The 27666-nt window shown below is 44.6% G+C and overlaps 1 protein-coding gene and 1 long non-coding RNA gene across 4 annotated transcripts; both read right to left on the bottom strand.

Annotated features, from left to right (window-relative positions):
• Positions 1–29: 29 nt before the first annotated feature.
• On the bottom strand, positions 30–26603 carry LAP3 (leucine aminopeptidase 3). 3 transcript variants are annotated; one of them, XM_081876303.1, is made up of 13 exons: positions 26388–26603; positions 19728–19843; positions 19498–19552; positions 13162–13267; positions 11576–11735; positions 10438–10602; positions 9429–9587; positions 7822–7946; positions 5561–5649; positions 3967–4069; positions 2641–2720; positions 1072–1181; positions 30–573 (listed from the first exon to the last, which is right to left on the bottom strand). In XM_081876303.1, the coding sequence occupies exons 1-13, from the start codon at positions 26586–26588 to the stop codon at positions 372–374; spliced, it is 1671 nt and encodes a 556-aa protein (XP_081732429.1). In that variant the 5' UTR covers positions 26589–26603; the 3' UTR covers positions 30–371. The 3 variants fall into 3 exon arrangements, with proteins under 3 accessions (XP_081732429.1, XP_081732430.1, XP_081732431.1); XM_081876304.1 differs by lacking the exon at positions 26388–26603 and adding an exon at positions 26234–26329; XM_081876305.1 differs by lacking the exon at positions 26388–26603 and adding an exon at positions 23055–23177.
• On the bottom strand, positions 16967–19486 carry LOC309350027. Its single transcript, XR_014160267.1, has 2 exons — positions 19005–19486; positions 16967–17308 (listed from the first exon to the last, which is right to left on the bottom strand). It is a non-coding gene; the product is annotated as an uncharacterized lncRNA (long non-coding RNA).
• Positions 26604–27666: the final 1063 nt, after the last annotated feature.

Here is a 27666-nt window from a genome sequence, read left to right as displayed (position 1 = left end):
CCACTTCCCAATGTATGAACAACAAGACGTTTTCAAATAGATATTTATTGTGACAATTTTAGTTTCTATTCAAGTTGCAAAACATCATAGTTCAAAGTGATCTCTCCTTCGATATTAAATGTCTAAACAGAATATTCATATGTCTGTTCATCATAAAAAAGGGAAGTATAAGAGATCCTTGCTCAGTAAGGGTTTTTTTTAAACAAAATAAATTTACAGTTCATCATTGCATTTAGAAATACGCTGAAAAATCCATGTTGTGGATATTTTCCTTTTCCTTTCTGTTTAATTAATACACACACTGCTTCAGCAGTTTTGAAATTAACTCAAACTGATTTTAAGGCTGGGAGGTTCTATAATTGCACATCTAACTATTTTCTGAATGCCTGCTTGTCTTGACTCAGTCGAGCAACAAACTCTACTAGAGTCCTTGTGGGCCGTCCTGCCATGCCCTTACGGAGGTAGGGAATCTCATCTTTATTTCCCATCACACCTGCAATATCTAGGTGAGCCCAATGAGGGGCAGTCACAAATTCTTTCAGGAACGCAGCAGCTGTACATGCGCCACCAGATCTAATGGGAAAGAAACATAAAATATGAATAGATTACTTTTATCAGTTTACTTATAGGAGTAAAGAATTATAAACCAAACTGTAAAGCACCAAGGAGGCTCAGTTCAGACATATCATCAGACCATGGTTTGCACCAGCAATAGTTTCAAATTCAAAGCATAACTTGTGCTTCCAAAAGTGCAAAAGAAATACTGGTTTGCCTGCTTTCATTTTCTCTCAGCGTTCAACTTTGTAAGTACACTCTCATCTTCATGGTACAGTAGCCTCCGGAAGCAGAGTTAATAGCTGTAACTATGGTTTATCACGATGCCAGGCCATAGTTAACACAAGCCATGATTTACAAACCCACCTCAAACATCTTTTTGATGTTTGCCAGAAGCGGCTTAGTCATGCTGGCCACATGTACGCTGGCTCCCTCGGCCAATAAAGCAAGGTGAGCACAGCAACCCCAGAGTCGTCCGCGACTGGACCTAATGGTCAGGGGTCCCTTTAACTTTACCTGTATTTTCCAAGGTTGTTGATGTCTGCAAGCTGACAGTCCGTCATCTGTTTTGTATAATGTTCAAAGAGAGGCATCCTCCAAACACGGTCTCCTGTCAAGATGCTAGCCTACAAATGTAAATGCCTTGTGAGTAAAGGAAGTCAGTAGCATGAAAAACTTCAACAGATACGATTGTTTCACTTTAAGTTCATAAACCACTTACTTGGTTGTAATGAAACCTAAGCAGTTTACAATGAAATATTAAAATCATCAGCAAAAACAGAAACACTTTTAGCAAGGGGTGATATGACAGCCATGTTCAAATATATAAAAGGATGTCACATAGAGGAGGGAGAAAGGTTGTTTTCTGCTGCTCCAGAGAAGCGGACACGGAGCAATGGTTCCAAACTACAAGAAAGAAGATTCCACCTAAACATTAGGAAGAACTTCCTGACAGTAAGAGCTGTTCGACAGTGGAATTTGCTGCCAAGGAGTGTGGTGGAGTCTCCTTCTTTGGAGGTCTTTAAGCAGAGGCTTGACAACCATATGTCAGGAGTGCTCTGATGGTGTTTCCTGCTTGGCAGGGGGTTGGACTCGATGGCCCTTGTGGTCTCTTCCAACTCTATGATTCTATGAACATTTAAAAATGATTTTAACTGCCATTTTCTCCCCGACATCAATGAATGAGACAGGATCAAAGAGACCTGAGCATGGTGTCAAAACATCCTTAAAAACTGTAATTAATACTATAGTGCTATATAATTATGTTTCACAATTAAAAGGTTCTTGCATAGCATTTTAGAATGGCCTTGTGCATCAGGTAAAAGATTAATCTAGCACAAAATGGAAGGAAGAAGTTCCAACCAAAGAAGAATGGATAAGTAAGATAATAGACTATGCAGAACTGGCAAAATTAACAGCAAAATTAAGAGAATCTAATATTGAGTGCCTTGTGGAAAAATGGATGCCCTTTTTGGGGACTATTTAAAGAAATATAGTATGATGTGAGCATGTTTGAGCTATAAGCAACAGAAGAAATTAGATTATAACATTGTGGTTATGAATTAGTTGATAGAAGATAGTGTGTAGCCAAAGGAAAGAAACAAAACTCCATGGAAAACGGGGTGGGAAGTCAATAAAAGTAACAGAAAAGACAAAATTGCGTTTTGATTGTTTATGTTTAGAATGTTGAAACTTAGTAAAACATAATGGGGGGAAAAGATTAATCTCGTACAACACTCTCGGAATGGCTAAAACAAGCCTGGAGCTTGCTCCCAACACCTAGTTCACAAGAGGTTTATAACCTTCCAAACAGAAGGTTCCATTTTTTCAGCTTTTGTAGCTAACAGTTGTTGACAGGTTCCCAATAATATTGGTCTAATACAGTGTTTCTTCTCAAACTTGGGCCTTCAGCTGTTGTTGGACCACAACTCCCATCATCCCTGACCACTGGTCCTGATGGCTAGAGATGATGGGAGTTGTAGTCCAACGACAGCTGCAGACCCAAGTTTTAACACTGGTCCTTTCTTTAAAGCCCTTTAAGTTAGTAGCCATCTTCACATCTGTTTATCTGTGCTGCAAACATACCTCATATAGATAGTTCCACAGCTGGTGTGAATTGGTGAAAACCCCAGTCGCTGCAGATCCTAGTGCGATATCCATGGCACCTATACAATATTACACAGATCAAGTTATTAACCCATCATTTCATAGGGAGTGACAACAATCTCTTTTGCTCTCTGCTTCTAAACACATTTCTATGACCTACAGAAGGCATAATCTTACATATTTATACACGGGATTGTGTCAGACTTTGTTCCTGAAGATGCAATGCATTCCTATCTACAGTCTAGTTCAAAACAAATAATGCTTAGTTGCAAACACGCTGAATTATGGGTTATAATCTTGGCTTGTTTAAGTAACTTTTGTTTTAAACCAGGATTCTTGGTCTGCGAGTAATGCTAAGTCAAGATTTGTTGAAGAAAGTCAACTTGGCATAAATCCTCTTGGCTACATGGGAGAAGAGCAGGGCATGTGAGCCTGATACTGTCAGTTTGCATTTCTTCATACTGATCTGATGTGCTTCTCATTGTACTTGATTCAAGAGGGTTACAGAAAGTGTGAAAGAAACAGGCAGAAGCTTTTCGTTTGGGTTATTTCTTCTGGGAAGCTGAGTACAGCTGCTTTAAACTGGTTCTGTTATCTTTCTGTCAAGATCATGCTGACTACAGTGGTACCTCGGGTCAAGTACTTAATTTGTTCTGGAGGTCCAGTCTTAACCTGAAACTGTTCTTAACCTGAAGCACCACTTTAGCTAATGGAGCTGCTGCCCCCGCGCCGCTGGAGCACGATTTCTGTTCTCATCCTGAAGCAAAGTTCTTAACCCAAGGTACTATTTCTGGGTTAGCGGAGTGTGTAACCTGAAGCATCTGTAACCTGAAGCATATGCAACCCGAGGTACTACTGTATAATAATCAGGCCAGAAGGAGCCTGGGTTTCACTCACTCACTTTTTCTATCTCTTTGTTCTGGTGTCCTGTAGTGTTAAGGTTTAGTCTTATTATAAGTATTGTTAAGTTTCATTGTAAGTGCTGCAACTGGATTTTTTTATGGACTGTGCCAATCCTGAATGTACTGGATTTGTGACCATCATGTTCATTTGCCTTCAGCAGCAGTAAAAGCTCTGCTGGATGAAATACAATTACCTCTGGTCTATTTTGGGGGAATTCTGCATTGTGTTTAAGTTTTATCCTCCCCAGAAGAGGCTCGGGTGACGGACACTTCATGCTTGCTGAAACCATACATGTAGCACTAGACTAGTTTAGCATGGCCTGAGGACCATCCCAATGCTATTCCACATCTGAAGTTGAATGTGGAAGCCAGAAACTTCAAAGAAATAAATAAAAATAGGTACCTGTTAATGTAGCAGCATCTACAATGGCTCGTGGATTAAAACTGTGTGCGTAGCAAAGAGCATCCGCCAGAACCAACCTTCCTTCTGCATCTGTGTTGTCAACCTTTCAAGATGAGGAACACCCCCCAAAATAAGAGAATGATTATCATTTTTTGCTTTATTTGTTCTTACACACCAACAAAATGCAAAAAAGAGTATTTTCGTCATTTGTTACAAAATACACCATTAACCAAAAAAGATAAATTTATATAATTGACAATAAATCTTCTTGTAATTCATTGACTTCCCGTCTTCTCCATACTTCATTTATAGTCTACTAACTTTCTGCATAAACCTATCTATTTATTTTGAAGGGACGTGGGTGGTGCTGTGGGTTAAATCACAGAGCCTAGGACTTGCTGATCAGAAGGTCGGTGGTTCGAATCCCCGTGATGGGGTGAGCTCCCGTTGCTCAGTCCCTGCTCCTGCCAACCTAGCAGTTTGAAAGCACGTCAAGTGCAAGTAGATAAATAGGTACCGCTCCGGCGAGAAGGTAAACGGTGTTTCTGTGCGCTGCTCTGGTTCGCCAGAAGCAGCCACATGACCCGGAAGCTGTACGCCAGCTCCCTTGGCCAGTAAAGCGAGATGAGTGTCACAACCCCAGAGTCGGCCACGACTCTGGACCTAATGGTCAGGGTTCCCTTTACCTTTATCTATTCATTTTACAGTAAAATATCATTTCTCCTGTATCTTTATTTCTTTATTTCTTAACTACAGAGGTTATTCAAAAGCAGTGACCGAGTTTAGACTTCCACAGTTGTTTTTAAGAAGTTCCCATTTTGTAATAAATACTTGTTTGGACTTATCTTTCATTTTTTTCAGTTAACTTGGCTAATTCTGCGTACTCTACTAGCTCCTGTAGCCATTCTGACCTTGAAGGGGTTTTATCACTTCTCCAATTACTCACAATTAAAATCCTCGCGGAAATGGTAGCATATAGAAAAATATATTTCGCCTTCGGAGGAATATCTGATCCTGTGACTCCCAATAAGAAGGCCTCTGGTTTTGACGATTTAATTAAAAGTAATATATGCCATAAAAAATTAATTAACCAGCCAATAGCTTAGCATTTCAATAGCCCTTTATAGCGTTCAAGACTCCTCACACATACTCTCTTAGCAATCTGACAGCAGCCCTATAAAGTTGGCCAGCACCATTATTGTTTTCTACTCACACCATGAATGGAGAGAGGACGGGAGGCTGAGGAATAATAGTTTGCCTAAGGACTCCTAGCATGGGCTCTTGGAAGCAAAATGAGGTGGTAGAATGGGGACCGAGACAATTTAGACTGCATGCGATTGGGTGCAGCTGCTTCTACAGCATCCCCTTGCGCTAAAAACTCACTGCTAATTTTAAAACGAAATCCAACACATCAGAGAGAAAGGGTTGAAACCAGCCCATTCCTTGTTGCTCTAGTTCCAGCTGCAAGAAGGGTTGAATTTTTAATGCACAAGAGAGCATTAAAAACTAATTGTCTTGCTCAGCTTAATGTGATACCACCGGTCCAAACGCAGCTCAAACCTCCTTTGCTTACACAAGCATCTTAAAAACATACCTGAATTGTTTTCCCATTCATGGCCTTCACGACATCTCCAGGCTTGTTTGCCTTCCCACTGGGCATGTTTTCACAAAGGGGTGTCAAGCCTGAGATTGAGGGAAAAAGTCAACTGCTGTTGCAATTTGACATCACACTCCAACATTATTTGGTGTTTATTAAAAGCTTAGTAATCCTGTTTTGATGGGACGCAGGTGGCACTGTGGGTTAAACCACAGAGCCTAGGACTTGCCTTGGCGGTTCGAATCCCCGCAATGAGGTGAGCTCCTGTTCCTCAGTCCCTTCTCCTGCCAACATAGCAGTTCGAAAGCACGTCAAAGTGCAAGTAGATAAATAGCGGGAAGGTGAACGGCGTTTCCGTGCGCTGCTCTGGTTCGCAAGAAGCAGCTTAGTCATGCTGGCCACATGACCTGGAAGCTGTACGCCAGCTTCCTCGGCCAATAAAGCGAGATGAGTGCCGCAACCCCAGAGTCGGTCACGACTGGACCTAATGGTCAGGGGTCCCTTTACCTTTAATTCTGTTTTGAAGGTTTACCTCAAAGCTTTGATGAAACCTTTTCTACTACAGTGGAACCTCTATTTGCGACCATAATACGTTCTGGAGGTCGAAACGGGTCGTTGGGAGAGGGCCGTTGTGCACTGGCACGGGTGGCAATTGCCCGCTTCTGCGCATGTGCGAATGAGGGCAAACCCGCCGGTTACTTCCGGGTTTGCCGCAGTCGCGACTTGGAACGACCATCAGAAGAGACAGTGGTAAATAGAAGTTCGACTGTACTGACATTTTATTTAGAAGATGTGTTCTTCCTTTGGTGCCAAGTTATTGGAAACCAAGGCCCAACCTGTACCACGCACTTAAGACGCTTTAAACCATCATGGCTTCCTCCCCTAAAGAATCCTGGGAAACACAGTTTGTTAAGGGAGCTGAGAGTTGCATGGGGTCTCCTATTCCCATCAAAGATCTACAGTTCCAAGAGTTCCACATTAAACCACTCTAGAAACTCTACCTTTGCGAGGGGAACAGGGGTCACTGAACAACTCTCAGCACCCCAACAAACTGCAGAGAGGTTGGAGTACAAGCAAGCAGCCCTGGGGCAAATCAAGGCTGCAGGAAGGTTCAGGGAAGCACCATAGCTGTGGCAGCCAATGCGTGCTTTGTTTGTGTGCGTGAGGTCCTACGCTCAACTCCTAGGCTCTCCAGACAGCAGATCAGGGAATGTCTTCTCTGTCCAAGATCTTGGAGGGTCACACTGCCAGTCAGAGCAGAAAATCTGGGCTAGGTGGAGCTACCACACGTCTCAATATAAGGCATGTTTGGAAAGCGTGTTACTGAAATACTGTGGGATGTAAGAATCGGGTGCAGTCAAACACAACATGGCTAGAGTAGACATGAAGGTTATTTCAGTCCTCCAGCCAGAAATTCCTCCTTTCCAGGACTGAGATGAAACTTCCTATGTGTAACTTGAGATGGGCGCAACCTCTCAAGATGCTACAACCAGAACCACAGGCTGGCGGCCATCTTGTCTCTCTTGTCTCTATCAATGCCATCTTAACAACAGCACTACTAAGATGCACCCTTGGCTCCAGGCCAAGAGAAGAAAAGGGGGGCTTTCTCTCATAAGGAGACAGTCGCCCCATTTAAACTACAGTGGTACCTCGGGTTAAGTACTTAATTCGTTCTGGAGGTACGTTCTTAACCTGAAACTGTTCTTAACCTGAAGCACCACTTTAGCTAATGGGGCCTCCTGCTGCTGCTGTGCCGCCAGAGCACAATTTCTGTTCTCATCCTGAAGGAAAGTTCTTAACCCGAGGTACAATTTCTGGGTTAGCGGAGTCTGTAACCTGAAGCGTATGTAACCTGAAGCGTATGTAACCCTAGGTACCACTGTATGTTCTAACCTTTTACGTCTGCCTTTTGGGAACCTTTGTGTGAACAGATGATTACTTGTGAGTAAACGTTTTATACTTTACAGAAGACTGCGTAGCATTTTATTTTAGGAGGGATTAAACGGCGAAAATACCAGGAAATATTTACAGAGACTCCTAACAAGTCTGAGCAAGCTATCTGCTGTGCATGTGTTTTTAAAAAGGGGGAATGTTAACTCTGCTGATTTTGTTGAACTTGTAAAGACAAGTTGGGATAGGATATCTTAGACAATATATCCTCCCCCACATCCCTAAACATTCCCACAAATATCCCCAGGGGTCTTTCTGTGCCTGGCTCCTTTTACGCATCCTTCACCCGCTCCTCCTATTCCACTTACCGATTAAATTAATGGGCAACTTCAGTTCCGCAGCTGTCACAATGGCAGAGCAGATGGTGGCTGCTCCTCCCATATCGGCTCTCATGGCATCCATGTTGGCAGACGGCTTAATGGAAATGCCACCACTGGAGAGAAGCGGTCACAGATTACCACAACCAGGTATCAACGGAAGGCTCCGGTTTCTGAACGCAAACGGTTGTAACTGCCAACACCTCCCTTCCCACATCTTGCCCAAATATACCTTTGCTAGAAAATAACCATTTTCCCCTTTCAAAAAAGGCACACCCATGGAAAACATGGAATTGTGTTGTGTGCAGCTGTGTCCCCCCATTTACAAATCCAGCAGAGGCATCTGTGAATGGAAGGAGGGTGGGAAGCTGTTTTCACAAATCCCCCCCCTTCTCCTGCAGCTGCTTGTACCACCTCTCCTATTCCAAGAGTCCCCCCAGACTCTGGAACAAAATGGGGGGGGGGTCACAAAGAGGACGGGAATTACCGTATTTTTCGCTCTATAAGACGTACATTTTCCCATCCCAAAATTAAGGGGAAATGTGTGTGTGTGTCTTATGGAGCGAATGCAGGCTCCTTGGCTTCAGCGATAGCAACACGAAGCATCCGAAGCACAGTGGGAGCACTCCCGCTGTGCCCTGGAGGCTTCGGGTTCCTTTTGCTGAAGCCAGGAGAGTCTTGCTCTCCAGGATTCAGCGAAAGGAACCCGGGGCTCTCTGGAGAGCGAGAGGGGTCGGTGCGCACCAACCCCTCTCACTCTCCAGAGAGCCGCCTGAAGGCTCCGGAGCGCAGCGGGAGCTCCTGCCGCGCTCCGGAGGCTTCGGGTTGCCTTCGCTGAAGGGCAGGTGCCCCTTCAGCTAAGGCGCAGTGCCCCTTCAGCTAAGCGGGAGGAGAAATGGAAGGGGCTCCGTTTCTCCTGCCGCTTCGCTGAAGGGGCACTGCGCAGAGAGGGGGAGAAATTTTTCTTGTTCTCCCCCTCTAAAACAAGGTGCGTCCTATGGTCGGGTGCGTCCCATAGAGCAAAAAATACGGTAATAAAATCCAACTCCCACCTTTTATTGGCAGATGCCTCTGCTGGATCCAAGAGCCTTTCAGGAATGCGAGGGCACAGATTACTGCTACCCACTGTGCTATGAAGTCCACAGACTTGGCAGGAAAAATCTGGAAGCAGATACTAGATAACTGCCTGTGTTCAACTATACAACAAAAGCCAGAAGTTCTCAGGGCAGCACATAAAGAGTTGATTTCCAGGCGATACAAAAAATTCTGTTTTCACACATGCAAATCACCGCTTCAGGTTGAGCGGTTAAGATGTGTGAATGGGGATATAATTATAACAAATAAAACCAACATCTATGCTAACTATTGGATGATTAGTTTTTCCAATACTGGGTCAAAGTAATGTTGAATCACATAACTGATTAATCATTAAAGGTGGTTAATCACCCAGTAACCTTGCAAATAAATCAACAGCTCTAACTGAAATATGTGTACTTTGGAGAAAAGGCAGTTCTCTGTTTGCTTCTTTTCCTTCTTGACTAAAGATAACACCTGACTGGATTTTCAGGTTTTGCTTCCAAGGTATGCACAATACGTACCTATCAAAAGTAATTCCTTTCCCAACAAACACCACTGGAGGTTCATTGGCATCACAGCTTCCCTTATAGTGGAGCTCCAAAAAGACGGGTGGTTCATCAGAGCCTTTGGCAACACTCAAGAACGATCCCATCTCTTTTTCTTCTATCCAGGACTTCTCCCTGGAACAATGGAAAGCCATCCCCAGTTTGCAAAAGGGCACAAATTCAACGGCAGAGTCTCAATCTATCTGCAAAGCAGTATCTCCCCCTGCCCCCCAAATTATAGGGCAATTACAAAGCAAAAGACCTAGCTTAACCTTTTGCTCTATTCTGTTTATAAGGCATTTTAAAAGTGATTTTCCTGTGGTTTTTGACCACAAAAGTTAAACCGAAACAGCCTTCTCTTTAAATGAAGTTGGTGATGGATACAGTTCTGTTCTGTATGTGAAAAAAGCAGCTTCTCTGTATAAGCAAGCTTGGGGCAGGAAAGGAAAGAGGCAGGGGAAGAAACATAGATGGTAAAGTAACATGGGCAGTTGCCCTTTTGAAGCTTCTGGCAGACCACCTAGAGCCAATTTAGTAAAGAACAGTCCCAAAAATTCTGCTTTGATTGGGTGAACCACCAAAACTGAACTGAAAGCCAGGACTTTCCAGACAGCAAAAAGCAGAGAAAGATGTATTTACATAGGACTTCATAGCAGTTGGAAGGTTGGTGGATTTTAATTGCTGCAGTATTTGTGGTTTTTAAGCTTAAAATGATAACCTGACAACAGCTATCAGGTCCCGGTGGTTTGACACATTGCATCAAACTTTTTTGGACTACTGTAGCTGAAGTGAGGAAATTTATCCTTTTCCAATGGAGGACCAATACACGCCAATTCCCTAATGCTACCAGCAAAGATAACCCAAGGAGAGGTTTGTGAAGCAGCGCTGACCCATCACTAGCTCACAGCAAGCAACTGAAAGCAGGCACAAATCTAAGAGTTCTTACTCAATGCCATTGTGAGAGAATTATTTCAACTGAACTCACCTTATATGGACAGTTGCATCGCTACTGACACTTTTAAGTTTCTTTTCAATAATTTCAGCAAATCGGGTAGGTGTGATGTGGTTGGCTGGACCCTCCATAAGGGATCTGGCCAAGTTCTGTCCCTTGGCATAGATAAGGCCTTTCTGCCAGGCCTCAGCTCCATCGCTAAACAGGAATACAGGAGGATATTCAATAAAATATCATCACAGAACTGATATGCCATAAATCAGTGACTCTCTTTCTACTGGCAAATTCATTTTCATTTGGAAGGCTTGATTCTCACTTCTCGTACAGATCTCATTAAAGAGTACCTTACTTTATCTAGGCCTTAAAAGATAAAGGTAAAGGACCCCTGACAGTTAAATCCAGTTGCGAACAACTCTGGGCTTGCAGCACTCATCTCGCTCTATAGGCCGAGGGAGCCAGCGTTTGTCCACAGACAGCTTCCGGGTAATGTGGCCAGCATGACTAAGTCATTTCTGGAGAACCAGAGCAGCACACAGAAACACCGTTTACCTTCCCGCCTGAGCGGTACCTATTTATCTACTTGCACTTTGACGTGCTTTCGAACTGCTAGCTTGGCAGGAGCAGGGACCGAGCAACGGGAGCTCACCCCATCGTGGGGATTCAAACCGCCGACCTTCTGATCGGCAAGTCCTAGGCTCTGTGGTTTAACCCACAGTGCCACCCGCATCCCTCTATGCCTCACCTTCCTATAAAAAGGAAGTCTTTGCAAATAAGACCCGTGCATTTTGTTTTTGAACTCAAAAAAGAGGGTTCAGATTACACCCTCCATCCAGTGAAAGAATGTGTGAACCAGCAACACCCACAGTGCCCCCTGCATTAAGCTGGCATGTGATGAGGGCCCATAAGTATGCCAATATATACACATACAACTCCTTTATGTAGAAGCCAGCCTGACTGGGCACAGTTTGTCGACACACACAGAACCCACATACTGGGGGAGGGGGCATGGCTGTTGTGGACATCACCAACAGCAGATGGGGCTAATCCATGTCTCTCCCCTCCCAAGCCCCCTTTACATATTCTTTCAGCATGTGATGAGCCCTTTTTAAGGGAAAGAGGAGCCGGCACGTTGATCCCAGCACCATACAAATGTTATTTCTCAGCCAATCACCTCCCGTAGAGCTGAACATCCACCACAGGCTTCTTCTTTTGCTTCAGTTCATCGTATTCATAGAGTCCTAGGGCAGCTCCTTCCGCCGCAGCCTGAGCGTCACCACAAGGGTCGACTTCCACACAAGGCACCTCCAAGTCCTGAACCTGCCTGCATCCAGCTGGAAAATAATATATATATATATATATATATTAATTTTCAAAGATCTTTATTGAAACTTAACATATATACATAATAACCAAAATTCCCAATGATTCCCTCACATAAAATATAATGTCTAAATTACAACATTTGCATAATTATACACTTAATTATAAAACCCATCACCCACCCTCTACTTCCCTCCACAGCAATTCGACTTCTGTATATTTCTTTCTACCTTTCCCCCCTTGCACTCTATAATAAATTATTTTTGTTAAATTCCGATCTTTCTTTCTTTCTTTTGTTACTGCTTACATTTTTTATTCTGAGCCTGAAAAACAATATACACGTTTGCAACATTAAGGACTGGAGGGGGGTGGGGGAAAGAGAAAGGAAGGGAACGGGCAGATTTTTAAAATTTAATCAGGCTCTGTCTATCTGGTATTACAAATCAACTTTACCAAGTTCATGTCATCAGTTAAGACAACTCAAAGGAGAAGCTGGTTTATTAATATATGGCCCATTAGTGCACTTCGGAAACATTTATCAAGCAACTTCTACCTGCAGGTAATTCAGCAAGAGTGAGAGAGTGCCTCACCCACAATTGGCCTGTGGCACAGTGATGACCGAGCAGTTACAACAGGCCAAAGTCTGCAGCCATTATTTTGAGCTCATGCCATTATTAGTACCTTGGGTGCTAATAATGCTTATTTGGCATTTTAAAAAGCCACATCTGCACGCAACGCCTGAGAGCGGTTTGATTTGCAGCGCAGGCCTAACCACATCTACTCAGAAGTAATGCCTACTGAAATCTTTTGGACTTACCCTTGGGTAAGTAGGTAAAAAGCAGAGACATCACCTTGCCAACAAAGGTCCGTATAGTTAAAGCTATGGTTTTCCCAGTAGTGATGTATGGAAGTGAGAGCTGGACCATAAAGAAGGCTGATCGCCGAAGAACGGATGCTTTTGAATTCTGGTGCTGGAGGAGACTCTTGAGAGTCCCATGGATTGCACAAGATCAAACCTATCCATTCTGAAGGAAATCAGCCTTGAGTGCTCACTGGATTGACAGATCCTGAAGCTGAGGCTCCAATACTTTGGCCACCTCATGAGAAGAGAAGAGTCCCTGGAAAAGACCCTGATGTTGGGAAAGATGGAGGGCATAAGGCGAAGGGGACGACAGAGGACGAGATGGTTGGACAGTGTTCTCAAAGCTACCAGCAGAGGAAGACAGGAGTGCCTGGCGTGCTCTGGTCCATGGGGTCACGAAGAGTGGGACACAACTAAACGACTAAACAACAACAACAACAAGTAGGTACAGGAGTGCAGCCTGGGTCACTAGCTCTAAGAGGCACGAGCTCTGAAACCAGCAAGTATCTTCAGAATGCAGCACATCCCATTTAATAGATTACAAACTCACAAGAAAGGAAAAGAAAAAAGTTAACCTGCAACAGCTGCCCGTATGTTTTCTTTGTCTTCATTCCAGTTTTCTTGGTCATTCACTCCGACTGCCTTCTTGCCTAAGCCAACAACAACTACGCTTGAAAAGTCCTGCAGGAATCCAACAGCAAAGAAACTTATTTAATCCTTTCTGGAAAACCAACAGCACCCTGTAATTATGAAGAATACTTTGAAATATGTTTGTGTTGCTTTTTCATTATTAGTGTGCCAGAATACACTAATGTTCCGTTGCAGAAGCTCAACTGAAATTAATGGGAAGCTTATATTTAAGGCTCCACAGGGATCTGAACGTCTTAATAGTCCGTCCCAGGAGATGAGATGGAGGAAACTGTAGGGTTCCTGATGTTGGACTTCAATTTCTATCAGCCCCGGCCTGGCTTTTAGGTGGTCACTTTGAGGCAGCGCAACAAAGCACCCCCCTTTTTAATTTTTAAGAAAATGTCACTCAGCATATTTAAGAAACTGCTTTTTAAAATTCGAGTTTTCTTTTCATCTGTATCATTTAGGTGTTGTTTGAATGACGAACTACCTTGAATAAAGGAGATACACATTTTATAAAATAAGAATCTGACACGCCATTTAACTGGAAATCACAAGAGGTTAGAAACAAGAGACATTCAGGACACTGAAAAGTTTAACATGCCACATGATCACAAGCAACCTCAAATCTACTCTTCACATCCAAACTTTTACCTACACACAAACATCACATGATCTTGCACCAGCCATGATTTCCAAACTTTTCAATCACCTATGCACATTTTCTTTCTTTAGATATTTACTTAAACTTGCGCCACTGGGCTCTTGAAGCAACTCTCAGCACAGATGAGTAACTGAAACCCTTTGCAAGATTCTTCCCTTTCAAAAATGACAAAAAGGAATAGTGGGAAGGACATAAAAACTGTTTTTATATACACACACATCCACCCAATTTGATGTTTAAGAAGTACGACAGTAAGCCCAACGGTGAAATGTACCACAAAGGGTCATATATAAAAGATTAGCACCAAGCAAAGGATTCCTAAAAATGACTTCAGGAGAACTTGGTGCAGATCCTGTGGGTCTGTTACACATTCCCTGCCAAGAAAACGCTTGTTTAATGCAGTGCTCTATGTTCACACCAAAGATCTAGTCTTCAATGTGTGTAGGACTTTAAAGACTGTGCCCCCCCCCCCGTGCGCAGTTACTTAACTACAACTCCCATCATTCCTCACTATTAGTCATGCCAGCTGTAGCTGAAAGGAGCTGGAATCCAACAACCTCTGGAGGGCCACAGATTCCCCAATGCTGCTCTGAGCACCTCAGGTCCATTCTAAAGGAGATTGCATCATAATAATGTTACTCATAAATGCTGATTAGCAGCTGTAGAACACCTCAGAATAAAGAGATAAACGCTGGTTTCAGTGACATTCAGGCCAAGTTCCTCTTCATTGTTTTTTTAAACCCTCATTATCTCAGTATTCCAGTTTTCTTTTGCTCACTCAGCATTAATTGTCCCTATCTTGCCAATTCAGCATTAACTGTTCAACTGCTCTTATCTCTGAACCACCACATGCACCGAAGAGCCCTTTACTATGTCTGAAGCCTTACTTTTGAGGTAGTCTCAGAGAGCACCTAGCTAGGAACATCAGTAAGGTAAAGGTAAAGGGACCCCTGACCATTAGGTCCAGTCGTGCCCGACTCTGGGGTTGCGGCGCTCATCTCGCTTTACTGGCCGAGGGAGCCGGCGTACAGCTTCCGGCTCATGTGGCCAGCATGACTAAGCCACTTCTGGCGAACCAGAGCAGCGCACAGAAACGCCACTTACCTTCCTGCCAGAGCGGTACCTATTTATCTACTTGCACTTTGACGTGCTTTCGAACTGCTAGGTGGGCAGGAGCAGGGACCGAGTAACGGGAGCTCACCCCGTCGCGGGGATTCGAACCGCCGACCTTCTGATCGGCAAGTCCTAGGCTCTGTGGTTTAACCCACAGCGCCACCCGCGTCCCTATGAACATCAGTAGGTTCTGCTAAATCCCCATGAAGTGGGGATGGGGAGATTTTAAAACACAGCATGGGCTGCCTGGAGGAACTATTTTCTTCCACTGCCCACATCCGTTTGAACCTGAAATGGTTTGGGATGAAGGTGGGATTTTAATTCTCTTTTTCCCATCCTAGGTTCAGTGCCACCTTTTAAGGATTCAGCAGGAAACCCCACTCTGCACATGGACCTGCCACAGTCCTGTCTAGTTTGGCTGCATCCCATTGGTTCCAGAGAATCAAAAACCAATAGCTGCTGGAAAGGCAATGGTGAGATTTCACTTTCTCAGTGTTAATATGGTATAGTGACCTTTGGGTGCCTTTTAGCACAGGGATTATTGTGTCAGTTTCCCTGGTTACAATGCTAGTGCTTCCATCTCGATTTCTAATGTTCCTTTTACACCACAACCATGAGAATAGGAGGAAAGAAATGTGTGCCTGAAAACTGCCCCAAATTTTGTCATGCAAGTGTGAGCCATGAAACACCCCCTTTAGGAAATGTCTTTGGGTTTCAAATGTACTGAGAAGATCACTGCAGAAAAATGCACTTACAAATTAAGAAAGATGGATTTGGAAGTCCAAATCTGAAATGATACCATCATGCTTATTTATTGACAAGTATCAAACATTGGTGAGTGACACTGTGGTCTAAACAACAACGCCTAGGGCTTGCTGATCAGAAGGTTGGCGGTTCGAATCCCCACAACGGGGTGAGCTCCCGTTGTTCGGTCCCAGCTCCTGCCAACCTAGCAGTTCAAAAGCACGCCAAAAAGTGCAAGTAGATAAATAGGTATCGCTCCAGTGGGTGGCGCTGTGGTCTACACCACAAAGCCTAGGGCTTGCCGATCAGAAGGTCGGCGGTTCGAATCCCCACAACGGGGTGAGCTCCCGTTGTTTGGTCCCAGCTCCTGCCAACCTAGCAGTTTAAAAGCACACCAAAAAGTGCAAGTAGATAAATAGGTACCGCTCCAGTGGGAAGGTAAACAGCATTTCCATGTGCTGCTCTGGTTTCGCTAGAAGCAGCTTAGTCATGCTGGCCACAGACCTGGAAAAACTGCCTGTGGACAAAACATCAGCTCCCTTGGCCAATAAAGCGAGATGAGCGCTGCAACCCCAGAGTCATTCGCGACTGGACTTAACTCTCAGGAGTCCTTTACCTTTACTTTTTACCTGATGAATTGCGGAGCTATGGCTTTTTGACTGCTATACTGCCATGTCATGCTTATTTCCATTCACACCCATGACACAGCAGTGCATATCTTCAGACAAGTCACCACCTTACCTGGGCAGGTGGGCTTCTGTTCCCCTGTTCAACCATGAGAATGGGAGGAAAGAACTGTGTGCCTCAATACTGCCCCCTAATTTTGACATGCGAATGTGGGCCATGAAACCCCATCTTTAAGAAATGTCTTTGGGTTTCAAATGTACTGAGAAGATCATTGCAGAAAAATGCAATTACAAATTAAGAAAGGTGAATTTGGAATTGCAAAGCTGCAATGATACCATCATGCTTATTTATTGACAAGTATCAAACACTGGAGACCTGCTGATGTTCTTAATCTCCCGAGTTGGACAACCGTACATATAATATAGCCTTTGGTTGGGTGAGCAGTATTAGAATCAAAATATCTGAAAGTTCCAACAACTCTTGAAGCAATTAAGTCAGTTAGAAAGATATGGAATATACTAGCCATGAAAATCAGGGGAAAATAATACAACAAAACTCCCACAATTCTCCGGGTTAAAGTCAGTCACCAAAGAGAGAGATGGTTCAGTCAAGAAAGACTTTATTTTGTGATCACAAAAGGTGAGAGTGCTGCTGGAAATAACAACACACCACACAGGAACTGCAGTTATAGCCATCTCAAAGACAGGAAGAATTCAAAGCATCCAATCATAGCATTCTAAGGATATACGACATTTTAGGACACATTGCATACATCACTCCAACTCCCAGCGCATGTGCATTTTGATTAGGCAGCCTTCAGCATGCTCTCTGCATGATCAGCTTGTAGACAACTGCCCATTGCAACTCCTTATTTCACCATACTTTGCTTAAGCAAGCATTACCCAAGTATTGAACTCCAATCATCCGAGCGTCTACTTCTGCACCTTTTTGTTTTTTTAATAATATTTATTAAGAATTTCCAATTATAACAATATAAAAAAACCAAAACATCCAAATTTAAGATCTTATTTTCCATAACATCTTTCCAGGACTTCCCCTCCCCTCCCCCTCTTGTATTCCAATTCTTACAAATAAATTCAGCAATTTATTATCCCAAATTTTAACCTTATTATCATTAGCCCAATTTAAAAATATTTTCCCATCTCCTAAGATCGACCTATTCCCTTCCGCGCGTTCCCCCCTTTAATATACATAATAGATTAAAATATAATAAAATAAAATATGATTTTGATTTTACAGCCTTTGGATTCCAAATCCCTCCCCCTTTTCCTGGTTGCGTTTCCCGTATTGATCAACATCTGATGTCTTCCTGGAGTTCCCACATTTATTTAAACCATAGTCCTTTACCAGTCTTCTTTAATTTTAAATGTCCAATCTTGAAAGGAGTCTATCTCAAAAAGGCCCATTTTTTCCCATCCAGATTTTTATATACTTGGGAGTAAAACTCCAATTTTATTTCTTAAACCTTTCAAATCTGGATTTCCCAAATGCTCCCACTTCCAACTTTGTCCAATTCTTATTATTCTTGTTGTTCTTGTTAGTCTCTCTCCTCTTTCTTTTCCTGTTTTCCTGCACAAATGTTCTAATTCCAAAAGCTTCTAAATTCCACTGCAGAGGCTCTGTTATTCAGGAACGAAACATGATGCCAAGTCCCTTCCATTTTCAATAGATAAGTCTATTGTCTACTTTAGCGTGTAAACCTCTGTAGTCAAAATAATGTTCCATTTCTGCAGTTTCCCAGGAGATAAAAAGTTCTGTCAAATTCGATGCCAACAACTTGTAATATCCCTCAGCTCCTCTAGGTGGATTATAGTAACTCAGTTCCCTTCCAGATCACGTCCACCAGTCAAAGTAACTTTATTATTCCTTGTTTTAAACATTTTGTATCCAATTTGTAACAAATATAACCGGCAAAGTCCTCGTAACAAAGTTCTCATTGTTGTTCTTCTGCTTTGACAGCTCTTTGACAGCTGTCAAAACCTCTCCTTGTCTTCTCCCGGCGCTCTCACTAAAACGCTCCCAGGTTCCGGGGGGGGGGGGGGGTTGCTTTTTGAATAAATTCCACTTTTCTCCTCCAGCTCAATCTTATAATTTTCCATCGCGAAATTTCATAACTTTATCAAAATAAGGTTGCGCTCAATCTTAGATGTTAAGTCCTTTACTTTAGCTCCTCTACAACGGGGGGGGGGGGGGGGGCTGACTTCCTTTTTATGCCTCCCCCGCTCATTCCGAATTCTTTAAAAAATTTCTCGCCTTTTTTAATCCAAGTTCCGATTACTCACGGGTTATGCTTTTAAGTCCAAATTTCCAATGGAAGAAGTCAGCGCTCTCCGTCGAATGGCATGCGGCTTCGCTCGGCAGGGGAAGCGGAGGACTCAAAGCACCACCCCCCCCGTCACCCGTTCCGCAGCCTTTAAAAAGGCTCCTTCGCGGGTCGGGGGGGGGCTCAAAAGGTGCCAGCCGAGTCACCATGTCCATGGGTTTTAGCGCCCATGGTTTTTAAGGGTCCCCGCGTCGCCGGCGCGGCAGGACCCAGCCCCTACCGAGCAGGCTCCCTCCGGAGCTCGGAGGGAGTCCGCCATTCGGCGATGGCGCCAACCCGGAAGTCTACTTCTGCACCTTTTTGCCTCACATAATTAGCGAAATAGTGCACATAGCAAGTTCTTCATGTAGCAGACAGGCAGTTTAACAAAAGCCACTGCCATTCCCTTCATACTTACAGAGAGCACAGCAAAACCAAGGTAAATGGAAACTCATCAGTAAAAGGGATTTTTATTTTTTCTTTCTTAATATGAGTTTTCCCTTCACTTGGTTTCAAGTGGGTTTTTTCCTGGAAGCAATTGACATGAAAATTAGTGCTAAACTTCCATTAGCTTCCACTAGAATTCCAAAAGTGACGTTTACATCACGCGAAATATCACATAAAACACGAAAATTTTCAGATATGAAAGTGTTGGGGAGTTGAAAAAAAGTGCTGACTGCAACCTGATACTCATAAGTCTCATTGAATGCAATGAAATACTTTGAAATATTCGATGAATTGCTATTTTAAAACAACAGCTTTGGAGGCATAAGTTAGGTGAACATACTTAAGAAAACAGTAACTCCGTACCTGATGCAAGCCATGAAAGATGCGGGTTTTTCCTTTCTTCAGTGGAGGTCCTGAACTAGAACACAGAACAAACACGAGATTAAGAGTCTCATGGTCTTCTGACTGAGCTATCCCATGTTGCAAGCAGGTACCTGCTTCTCAGCTATGTACAAGGCTTCCTTCTCCCTGGATGGTCTCATGCTATTTCATGACTGCCAAATAAACAGAAGGGAACCTGTTTTGGTACCTACATTGCCAGCAACTCTCTGAGCTTCCCAGACACGACTTTGTCAAAAGCATCTCCTGCTTCGGTAAACTGGACAGGCCCTTCTTCTTTCTTGCCGACAAAGACTCCTAGGACAAGGCCCTTAAAAAAGAAAAGAAAAGATGGTTACTTTTTAGATGCTGTCCTACAAAGCAATTGCAAATTACCTCCAGGGGTTTGCGGGGTGATGAAGGAGGAGCTTTTAATTGTTGTTGTTGTTGTTGTTGTTGTTGTTGTTGTTGTTGCTGCTGCTGCTGTTGTTATACCCTGCCCACCTGCCTGGGTTTCCCCAGCCACTCAGGAGAGCTCCCAACAGAACAAAAAAGGGATAAAATATCAAACATTAAAACTTCCTTATGGACTATAATGTTGTATCAACAGCCCCGGACCTAGCCAGCCTGACCGATGGTCCACAGCTATCAACTTTTCCCTTTTCTTGCGAGGAATCCTATTCGGAATAAGGGAATTCCCCTTTAAAAACGGGGATCGTTGACAGCTATGCGATGGTCAGTGATTAGGGGAGAAGCAGCCCAACAACTTTCAAAGAGTCACAAGCTCCTCATCCCAGAAACAGAACAAAGCAATTCAGAAAACAGTCTAAGACCAGCCTTTCTCAACCTTCGGGTCCTGGATGTTCCTGAACTACAACTCCCATCATCCCTGACCATTGGCCATGGTAGATAGGAATGATGGGAGTTGTAGTACAATGACATCTAGAGACCCAAAGTTGAGAAAGGCTGGGCTAGACTGCAAAACAGTGGGGGGCAACTTCCATTGTGCAGGACCCAAGAGGAAGTTTTTCCCTAACCATGGCCAACTGCTCCATCCAGCCGCCATATGTACAGCCAGGTGTGGGGCAGGGAGTAACACAGCTGCAAAGGTTTCAATCACACTCCCGATTGTTCCTTGGCAAGTGGGGTTTGCCGAAGACGGCAAACTCTTTGAAGTTGTCCCTTTGGAGGTGTGATTTGGATTCGAGCACAGATAGCAGAAGGCTGTGATTTAAAAAAAGTCGTAGCCCTGTGGCTGAATTAAGGTGGCTGGCGCTGAGATTGAGCCAAGCACGAGAAAACCAGGTAAGAAGAGCATTGCAAAATTTGGGACATAAAACATTCTGCCTCCTGTTGAACCCAAGACCTGCAGGCAAAACGAAACTCAACGGAAATGTAAAATGGGATATTGTAACATCAGGGAGACGGATTTTAATTGGTCCATTTGACTAATTTATTATTGCGTGCCCCGGATTCATCAGAAAACAGAGACTGCAGACTGTAGTTTCTATAGCAAGTTCCCCTTGTGGGTCTAAAGATTGTTCCTTATGTAGCAATATTCTGTGTCATGGCAAATACTGGATGGGCGATCTATATTGCAGCCTGCAACTGCACAAGTTTAAACTAGTTAGCAATTCATGGATAAGTATAGGAGGGAGAAAAATAATGAGTGGAAGAACCAGTTGGGAAAACCAAGGAAGATGATGAGAAGAATGATACCAAAGTCCGCTTGGTTATTTATTGAGCAAGGAAAAGCCACTTGTCAACTTTTAAATGGTGCACTTTGCCTTAAAGGGCTTTGGAAAACCAGTCTGTGCACACACCTCGACTTCACTGAATGAACCACTGAAAAACTACCTTTGTGCGAAACTTATTCTGGAATGAACAAGCTAAACTGCAAGTAGTCAAGTAGTCTGCATATAACGTGTAAAGCAATATGAAGTCTTTAGGATGGGAAATTGTAAGGCATATACAGTGGTACCTCGGGTTAAGTACTTAATTTGTTCCGGAGGTCTGTTCTTAACCTGAAACTGTTCTTAACCTGAAGCACCACTTTAGTTAATGGGGCCTCCTGTGCCGCCCCTGCACGATTTCTGTTCTCATCCTGAATTCTTAACCCAAGGCAATATTTCTGGGTTAGCAGAGTCTGTAACCTGAAGCGTATGTAACCTGAAGCGTCTGTAACCCAAGGTACCACTGTATAACTGCACATCTGAACTTACCTACACATCCAAACTAATTGAAGTACCACTCTCTTTGCGCTGTTCAGGAAGATGTACACTGAACATTAGACACAGACATCCTGGCAGGGCAGGAACACGCATTGGGAAAGAAGACATGATCTTGCCCACCCAGCCCCCTTCACAGGGGAAAAGATAATCTGATCTGACCCGGTTTCTCTCTTCAGCTGTTCAACTTGCCTCAGCAGCATTCCTAAGTCCAAACTAGATGTTACAAGGGGTCCTTTCATTATTCTTTCCTCCCTCTCGGCTTTGTTTGCTGAAATCAAAATGGCCTTGGCAGGATATAGACCTGAAGAGAGGACAAGTGGCTGGAAGAGCTTTTCCCTCTCAATCAATATTCAGCTCAAAATCTGAATTCAACTTGCTTTTCTTCCCTGTCTGGGATGGGGGAGATATGAAAAGAAGCCTGGAGAGGCACAACCGCAAAATCATACTCCCTGAGCTGCTTTTCACATCCTTGGACTGAATATTTTACAGAGACGAATAGCTTAAGCAAGCAGACTCTTCATCTCAAACTTGCCCCCTGCCTACATTGCTTTTGCTTAAAAAATTAAATTAAAAAATCATTATACTGGGAAAGGGAAGAAAGACTGCCCTGTAATATCCAATATTCTTTTTTGTCATTTTTTATTATTTCATTTTATAATGTATGTAAAACATAGAGAGCAATATAACAACAGGTGAAATGTAATATCCAGTTTGACCAACGCAAGGCGCCCACAAACAATGAAAGCAATTGCAGAACAAAAGGTTTAATTTATCCTTGTTGTGCTGTGTACCCAGCACTCATTCCACATCCTTCACTTCATTCTGTATCCTGCGTCTCCAGACTCTCTGAGTCAATGTTTTTCAAGCTAAATAAAAATAAAAAGGCACGACCCTGTTCCAACTAAGCACTTTTTATTACTAGATCAATTTCAACCTGAGCTGCCTTTTGGGTACCTTTAAAAACACAATTTTAGATGGCCTTGCCCATAAAAGTGCATCTCTGCCTAAGCCAGCTCATAAAATGCCAGCTTTCTGACAAGAGCAATGCTTCAGGAAAATATCTAAAACAAGCAGGCACATTTTTAATCTTTGTTGAAGCCGCCCAGAGTGCCTGAGGAAACCCAGCCAGATGGATGGGGTACAAATAAATTATTATTATTATTATTATTATTATTATTATTATTATTATTATTAAACTCCTATTCATAGCACGGACATAATGCACATGGTTTGCCCACTCTCCAGCCCTCTGCAAACATGCCATCAACCAGCTAACTGAACACTTTCCACAATTCCCCCCTTACCACGCACCTTATTTACACCCATGGCACTGCTGTGTTGATCCGTTGCCAGCTGTATTTGAAGCTATGCACTCGGCAGAGTCTGCAGCCTTTATAGCAGAAGAGGGAACCTTAGTCCCGCCTCTCCAAAGTCTCCTAACAGGTCCTGCCCCCTTCATTAACCATAAACGCAGCTCTTTAAGGCTGGGCGTGACCAAGAGGTGGAAGTTTGTGGGAAGATTGGGCTCCTTTCCAAAAACAGGCAGGCGAAAGCCTTGTGTTGTGTTTCTGATATACAGTGGTAACTGTATGCAAACAGGATCCGTTCCGGAGCCCCATTCGCATCCAGAAGCGAACGCAACCTGCATCTGCGCGTGCCGTCATTTTGACCATCTGCGCATGCGGTGAACCCTGGAAGTAACACACTCCATTACTTCCGGGTTGTCGCAGCGCGCAACCCGAAAATACTTATCCCAAAGCTACCTCAACCTGAGGTATGATTGTACCTTGTGGCTCATCTCAATTTAAGGTAAAGGTAAAGGGACCCCTGACCATTAGGTCCAGTCATGGCCGACTCTGGGGTTGCAGCGCTCATCTCGCTTTATTGGCTGAGGGAGCCGGCGAACAGCTTCCAGGTCACGTGGCCAGCATGACTAAGCCGCTTCTGGCAAACCAGAGCAGCGCATGGAAACGCTGTTTACCTTCCCGCTGGAGTGGTGCCTATTTATCTACTTGCACTTTGACATGCTTTTGAACTGCTAGGTTGGGATTCGAACCACCAACCTTCTGATTGGCAAGTCCTAGGCTCTGTGGTTTAACCCACAGTGCCATCCGCGTCCCTCATCTCAATTTAGGTTGGCCCAAACCAAATGGAACAAACCAAGCAGGATTATTTTCAAAAGGTTTCTGGCTCCTGACAAGGACACAGTAGGTCCACAGGATACTGCTCATGTTACAGGGACACAAAAGCCCCCCCGTAGCTACTGAATGGCCTTTATTACATAAAAACGCAAGCGCCCAGCTGGATCACACCAGCCTATGTGAAGCCCACAAAGTGGGAATGAGCAGAATAGCATGCATGATCCCCAGTAATTGAAATTCAGAGGCACAACGGAAGTAATATATATCCACTGTGACATGGAGCCATTGAGAGCCTTATTTCCCCATTCATTTCAGAGGGACTTAGGGCATAAAGGGGAGTTCCGCTGGGCTCACAGAAATTGTTCCACATATGCAATGGATACAACCCTCTGTTTGGGTTGATACATTCACACAAAATGCTAAAACCAAGGTTAGCACTACCCTCAGAAACAAAATGGAGACAGCAGACTTGCACAGTTCACCCTAACCTCCTCCCACGCAGTCTGGTGTGGGGTTCAATGTTACTTGCCCCGATTCCCAAGTTGTCTTTATGTGTGAACCTGGAATTATGATTTAAATTTCAAAATAAACTGCACCTCAAGGGGTGGGGAATCTGTCTGTGGCCGTTACGATGTTTCTGCATTACGACTTCCACCGTGCCTCATGGGATGGGAGGTGCCGTCTAACACATCGTCCCTGTTTCCCGGGGACAGTCCCCGGATTTACAAATCTGTCCCTGGACAAAAATCCGTCCCCGGAATGTCCCCGGATTTTTATTTTAAGTGTTGTATATTTATTAGTAGGGAATGAAAGTTGCGTGATTGGTTCAATGGCACAAGACACATCATATGGGGACTCCTGGCAAGGCAAAATGGTGGGCGCCACGGCAGCTGCTGAGACTGCCACTGCTGCAGGGGAACGGGGGACGCCTGGCGCATCAACTGGGGGAACCGCTGACACCCCCACTGCGACCCAAATCGAGCCAGGAGAGAGAGCGCCCGGCCACCCGGCTGACTGCCCAGTGGTGCTCCAAGGCCAGTAAAAACCCCAGAGCCGATGCAGGGAGGAGGAGAAGGAAGAGAAAGAAGAAGGAGAAAAAAGAGGGGAGCCCCAACCCTGCCACATCGCCACCACTGAGGAGAGGTAGGAGAGCACCGGGAGGGCAAGGACACGTGGCCAAGCCCAGGCCTGACCCAAACCTACTCCATGGTGGCTAGCGCTCCAAGAGAGCAGGCTGGCTCAGAGGAAGGCCACGTGACAGAGGAGACCACAAAAGAGAAGATATTACTTCTTCTTTTTTTAATATTCCCCCCCTTTTTTTTAAATTGTCCCCCGATTCTTTGGGGGGGAAATCTGGTATCCTTAATCTAACAACACCTGGCAGGTGACAGGTTCCCCAGCCCTGCTCTAGTCCATTTCAAAACCTAGCAGTTGCAACCTGTGAGCTCTGAAGCTGCCTTGCTTAACAGACTACTGGAGTTTCTTACAAACCACGGTTCCTGGTTAGGATGCAAAGACAAGCCAAGGACAGGCACTGCCTCCTCCCTAGTGTCTTTGGCCATGTGCAGAGTATCTTTTTTTCCCGTGATAAGGAGCAGCTATTTAATTCAACTAATAGGAGGCAGGGGTTATTTCTGGCATGCAAAATTCTTGCAGCGCAGGGGCTGGACTACATGACCCTCCAACTATACAGTGGTGCCTCGCAAGACGAAAAGAATCTGTTCCGCGAGTCTCTTCGTCTAGCGGTTTTTTCGTCTTGCGAAGCAAGCCCATTAGCGGCTTAGCGGATTAGCGCTATTAGCGGTTTAGCGGCTTTTAGCGGCTTAGCGGATAAGCAAAAGGGGGGGGGAGGAAAAAACCCCCGCAGGAACTCGCAAGACATTTTCGTCTTGCGAAGCAAGCCCATAGGAAATTCGTTTTGCGAAGCACCTCCAAAACAGAAAACTCTTTCGTCTAGCGAGTTTTCCGTCTTGCGAGGCATTCGTCTTGCGGGGCACCACTGTACCAGTGTTTCCCAACCTTAGTTCTCCAGCTGTTTTTGGACTACAACTCCCATCATCCCTAGCTAGCAAGACCAGTGGTCAGGGATGATGGGAATTGTAGTCTGAAAACAGCTGGAGACCCAGGGTTGGGAAACACTGAACTATACCATGCTAGGATTCCACGGAAGCGCAGTTTCTGGCCCATAAAGCCGCTTCCTTCTCATGCCGGGCAGGCCAAAGGCGCCCCACCGGGGCAAGCCCAGCATTTGCTGCGCCACCCACCGCGCGCCCCAGCCGACCTTCCCCACCCCAAGCGCGCAAAGACGCGCGCCAAGACGCACGCTACCCCCGCGTTGCGCGCCAAGACCTTTCTCCTGTCGCCAGCCGGCCGCTGCTCCGCCATGCTTCTCCGCCCTTCGCTTAGTCCCTCCCTTACTGCTCCCGGCATGCCCGCTTTCCCCTCCTTCCCCGGCACCCACCAGCTCCCCCCGCATCTCCCCGGGGCGCCCGAGGCTCGCTACCTGCTGTTGCCGGGCGCGCCGGGCGCCCGAGGACAAGGTGGCCACCGGGACGCGGAGCTCCTTGCCGCGGACCAGGAGGAGCCGCCCGCTCGCCAGCAGCGGCGCCAGCAGCATGGTCACCCCCGCCGTCCAGCAGCGATCACGGGGCCGCAGCGAGGAGGAAGGCCCGCCTCGAGGAGAGCGGCTCCGCGGGCTGCGCATTCCTCCGCGCGCGCCTCCCCTGGGCCGGGCGCGCCGCTGGCTCTTTCCCCGATGCGCCGCTTTGTCTCTGTATTGCTATGTACTGTATTTCGGTGAAGCGCCCGGAGATCTTCGGCTGGAGGGCGGTATACGCATTTAATAAATCGTGATGATGATAAAAATAAAAAGAGTCAACTTGCCCTCCGCGTAAAGAGGGGAAATAAAATAAGAAGCACCAATTAGTAGCCAGTTACAGATAGGTAGCCGTGTTGGTCTGCCATCGTCAAAACAAAATAAAAAAATTCCTTCCAGTAGCACCTTAAAGACCAACTAAGTTAGTTCTAGGTTAGTTCTAGGTATTAGTAGCCAGTCCAATTCCTGGCGCATTAGTTAATCTAGCTCCCATCAACCTTATTTTTTTTCCTTTTAATTTTTTTAAAAATACTTTTCAAGTTTATACATTTCACTAGTTTTACAGTCATCTTGACATTGACTTCCTTCCCTCTCTTTCTGTGGTTCCTTAAATTTATTTTTAATATCTTCTGCATATCCAAATTAATTTGCTCATTTATTCATCTTTTCATTTCATTATTCGTTTACAGTGGTACCTCGGGTTAAGAACTTAATTCGTTCCGGAGGTCCATTCTTAACCTGAAACTGTTCTTAACCTGAAGCACCACCTTAGCTAATGGGGCCTCCTGCTGCTGCTGCGCCGCCGCTGCACAATTTCTGTTCTCATCCTGAAGCAAAGTTCTTAACCCGAGGTACTATTTCTGGGTTAGCGGAGTCTGTAACCTGAAGTGTATGTGACCTGAAGCGTATGTAACCCGAGGTACCACTGTATTCATCATCTTTAAATAATCTTATGAAACTGCAGGTCATTACAATAATCCTGCCAATGTTTTTATCTGTTTACAATTTATCTGTAAATATTCAATCAACCATTTCAATTCTTTTATTTAAAAAAACTTTGTATTCTTGATTTCTTATTCTTCTGGTAAGTTTCACCATTTCTGCATAGCTCCCATCAACTTTAAGTGGCAGTGGCAGAGGTTTCCAAATGGCCGGATGGTAGGCAAAGGCCTTTCACATCCTGAGA

This window comes from Podarcis erhardii, assembly GCF_964252035.2.
Source record: "Podarcis erhardii genome assembly, chromosome: 9".
NCBI lineage: Eukaryota > Metazoa > Chordata > Lepidosauria > Squamata > Lacertidae > Podarcis > Podarcis erhardii.
The sequence above is the reverse complement of the archived record's forward strand: the minus strand, read 5'-3'. Positions and strand labels throughout refer to the sequence as shown.

Bases quoted from the DNA above. Each gene is read 5' to 3' on its own strand.
- LAP3 (XM_081876303.1), bottom strand. From the start codon at position 26,588: ATGCGCAGCCCGCGGAGCCGCTCTCCTCGAGGCGGGCCTTCCTCCTCG. The intron at 10,603-11,575 runs GTGATTGGCTGA...ATTCCTGTTTAG, and splicing joins GATGTTCAGCTCTACGGGAG to CGATGGAGCTGAGGCCTGGC. The intron at 9,588-10,437 runs GTGAGTTCAGTT...CCATTGTTCCAG, and splicing joins GATGCAACTGTCCATATAAG to GGAGAAGTCCTGGATAGAAG.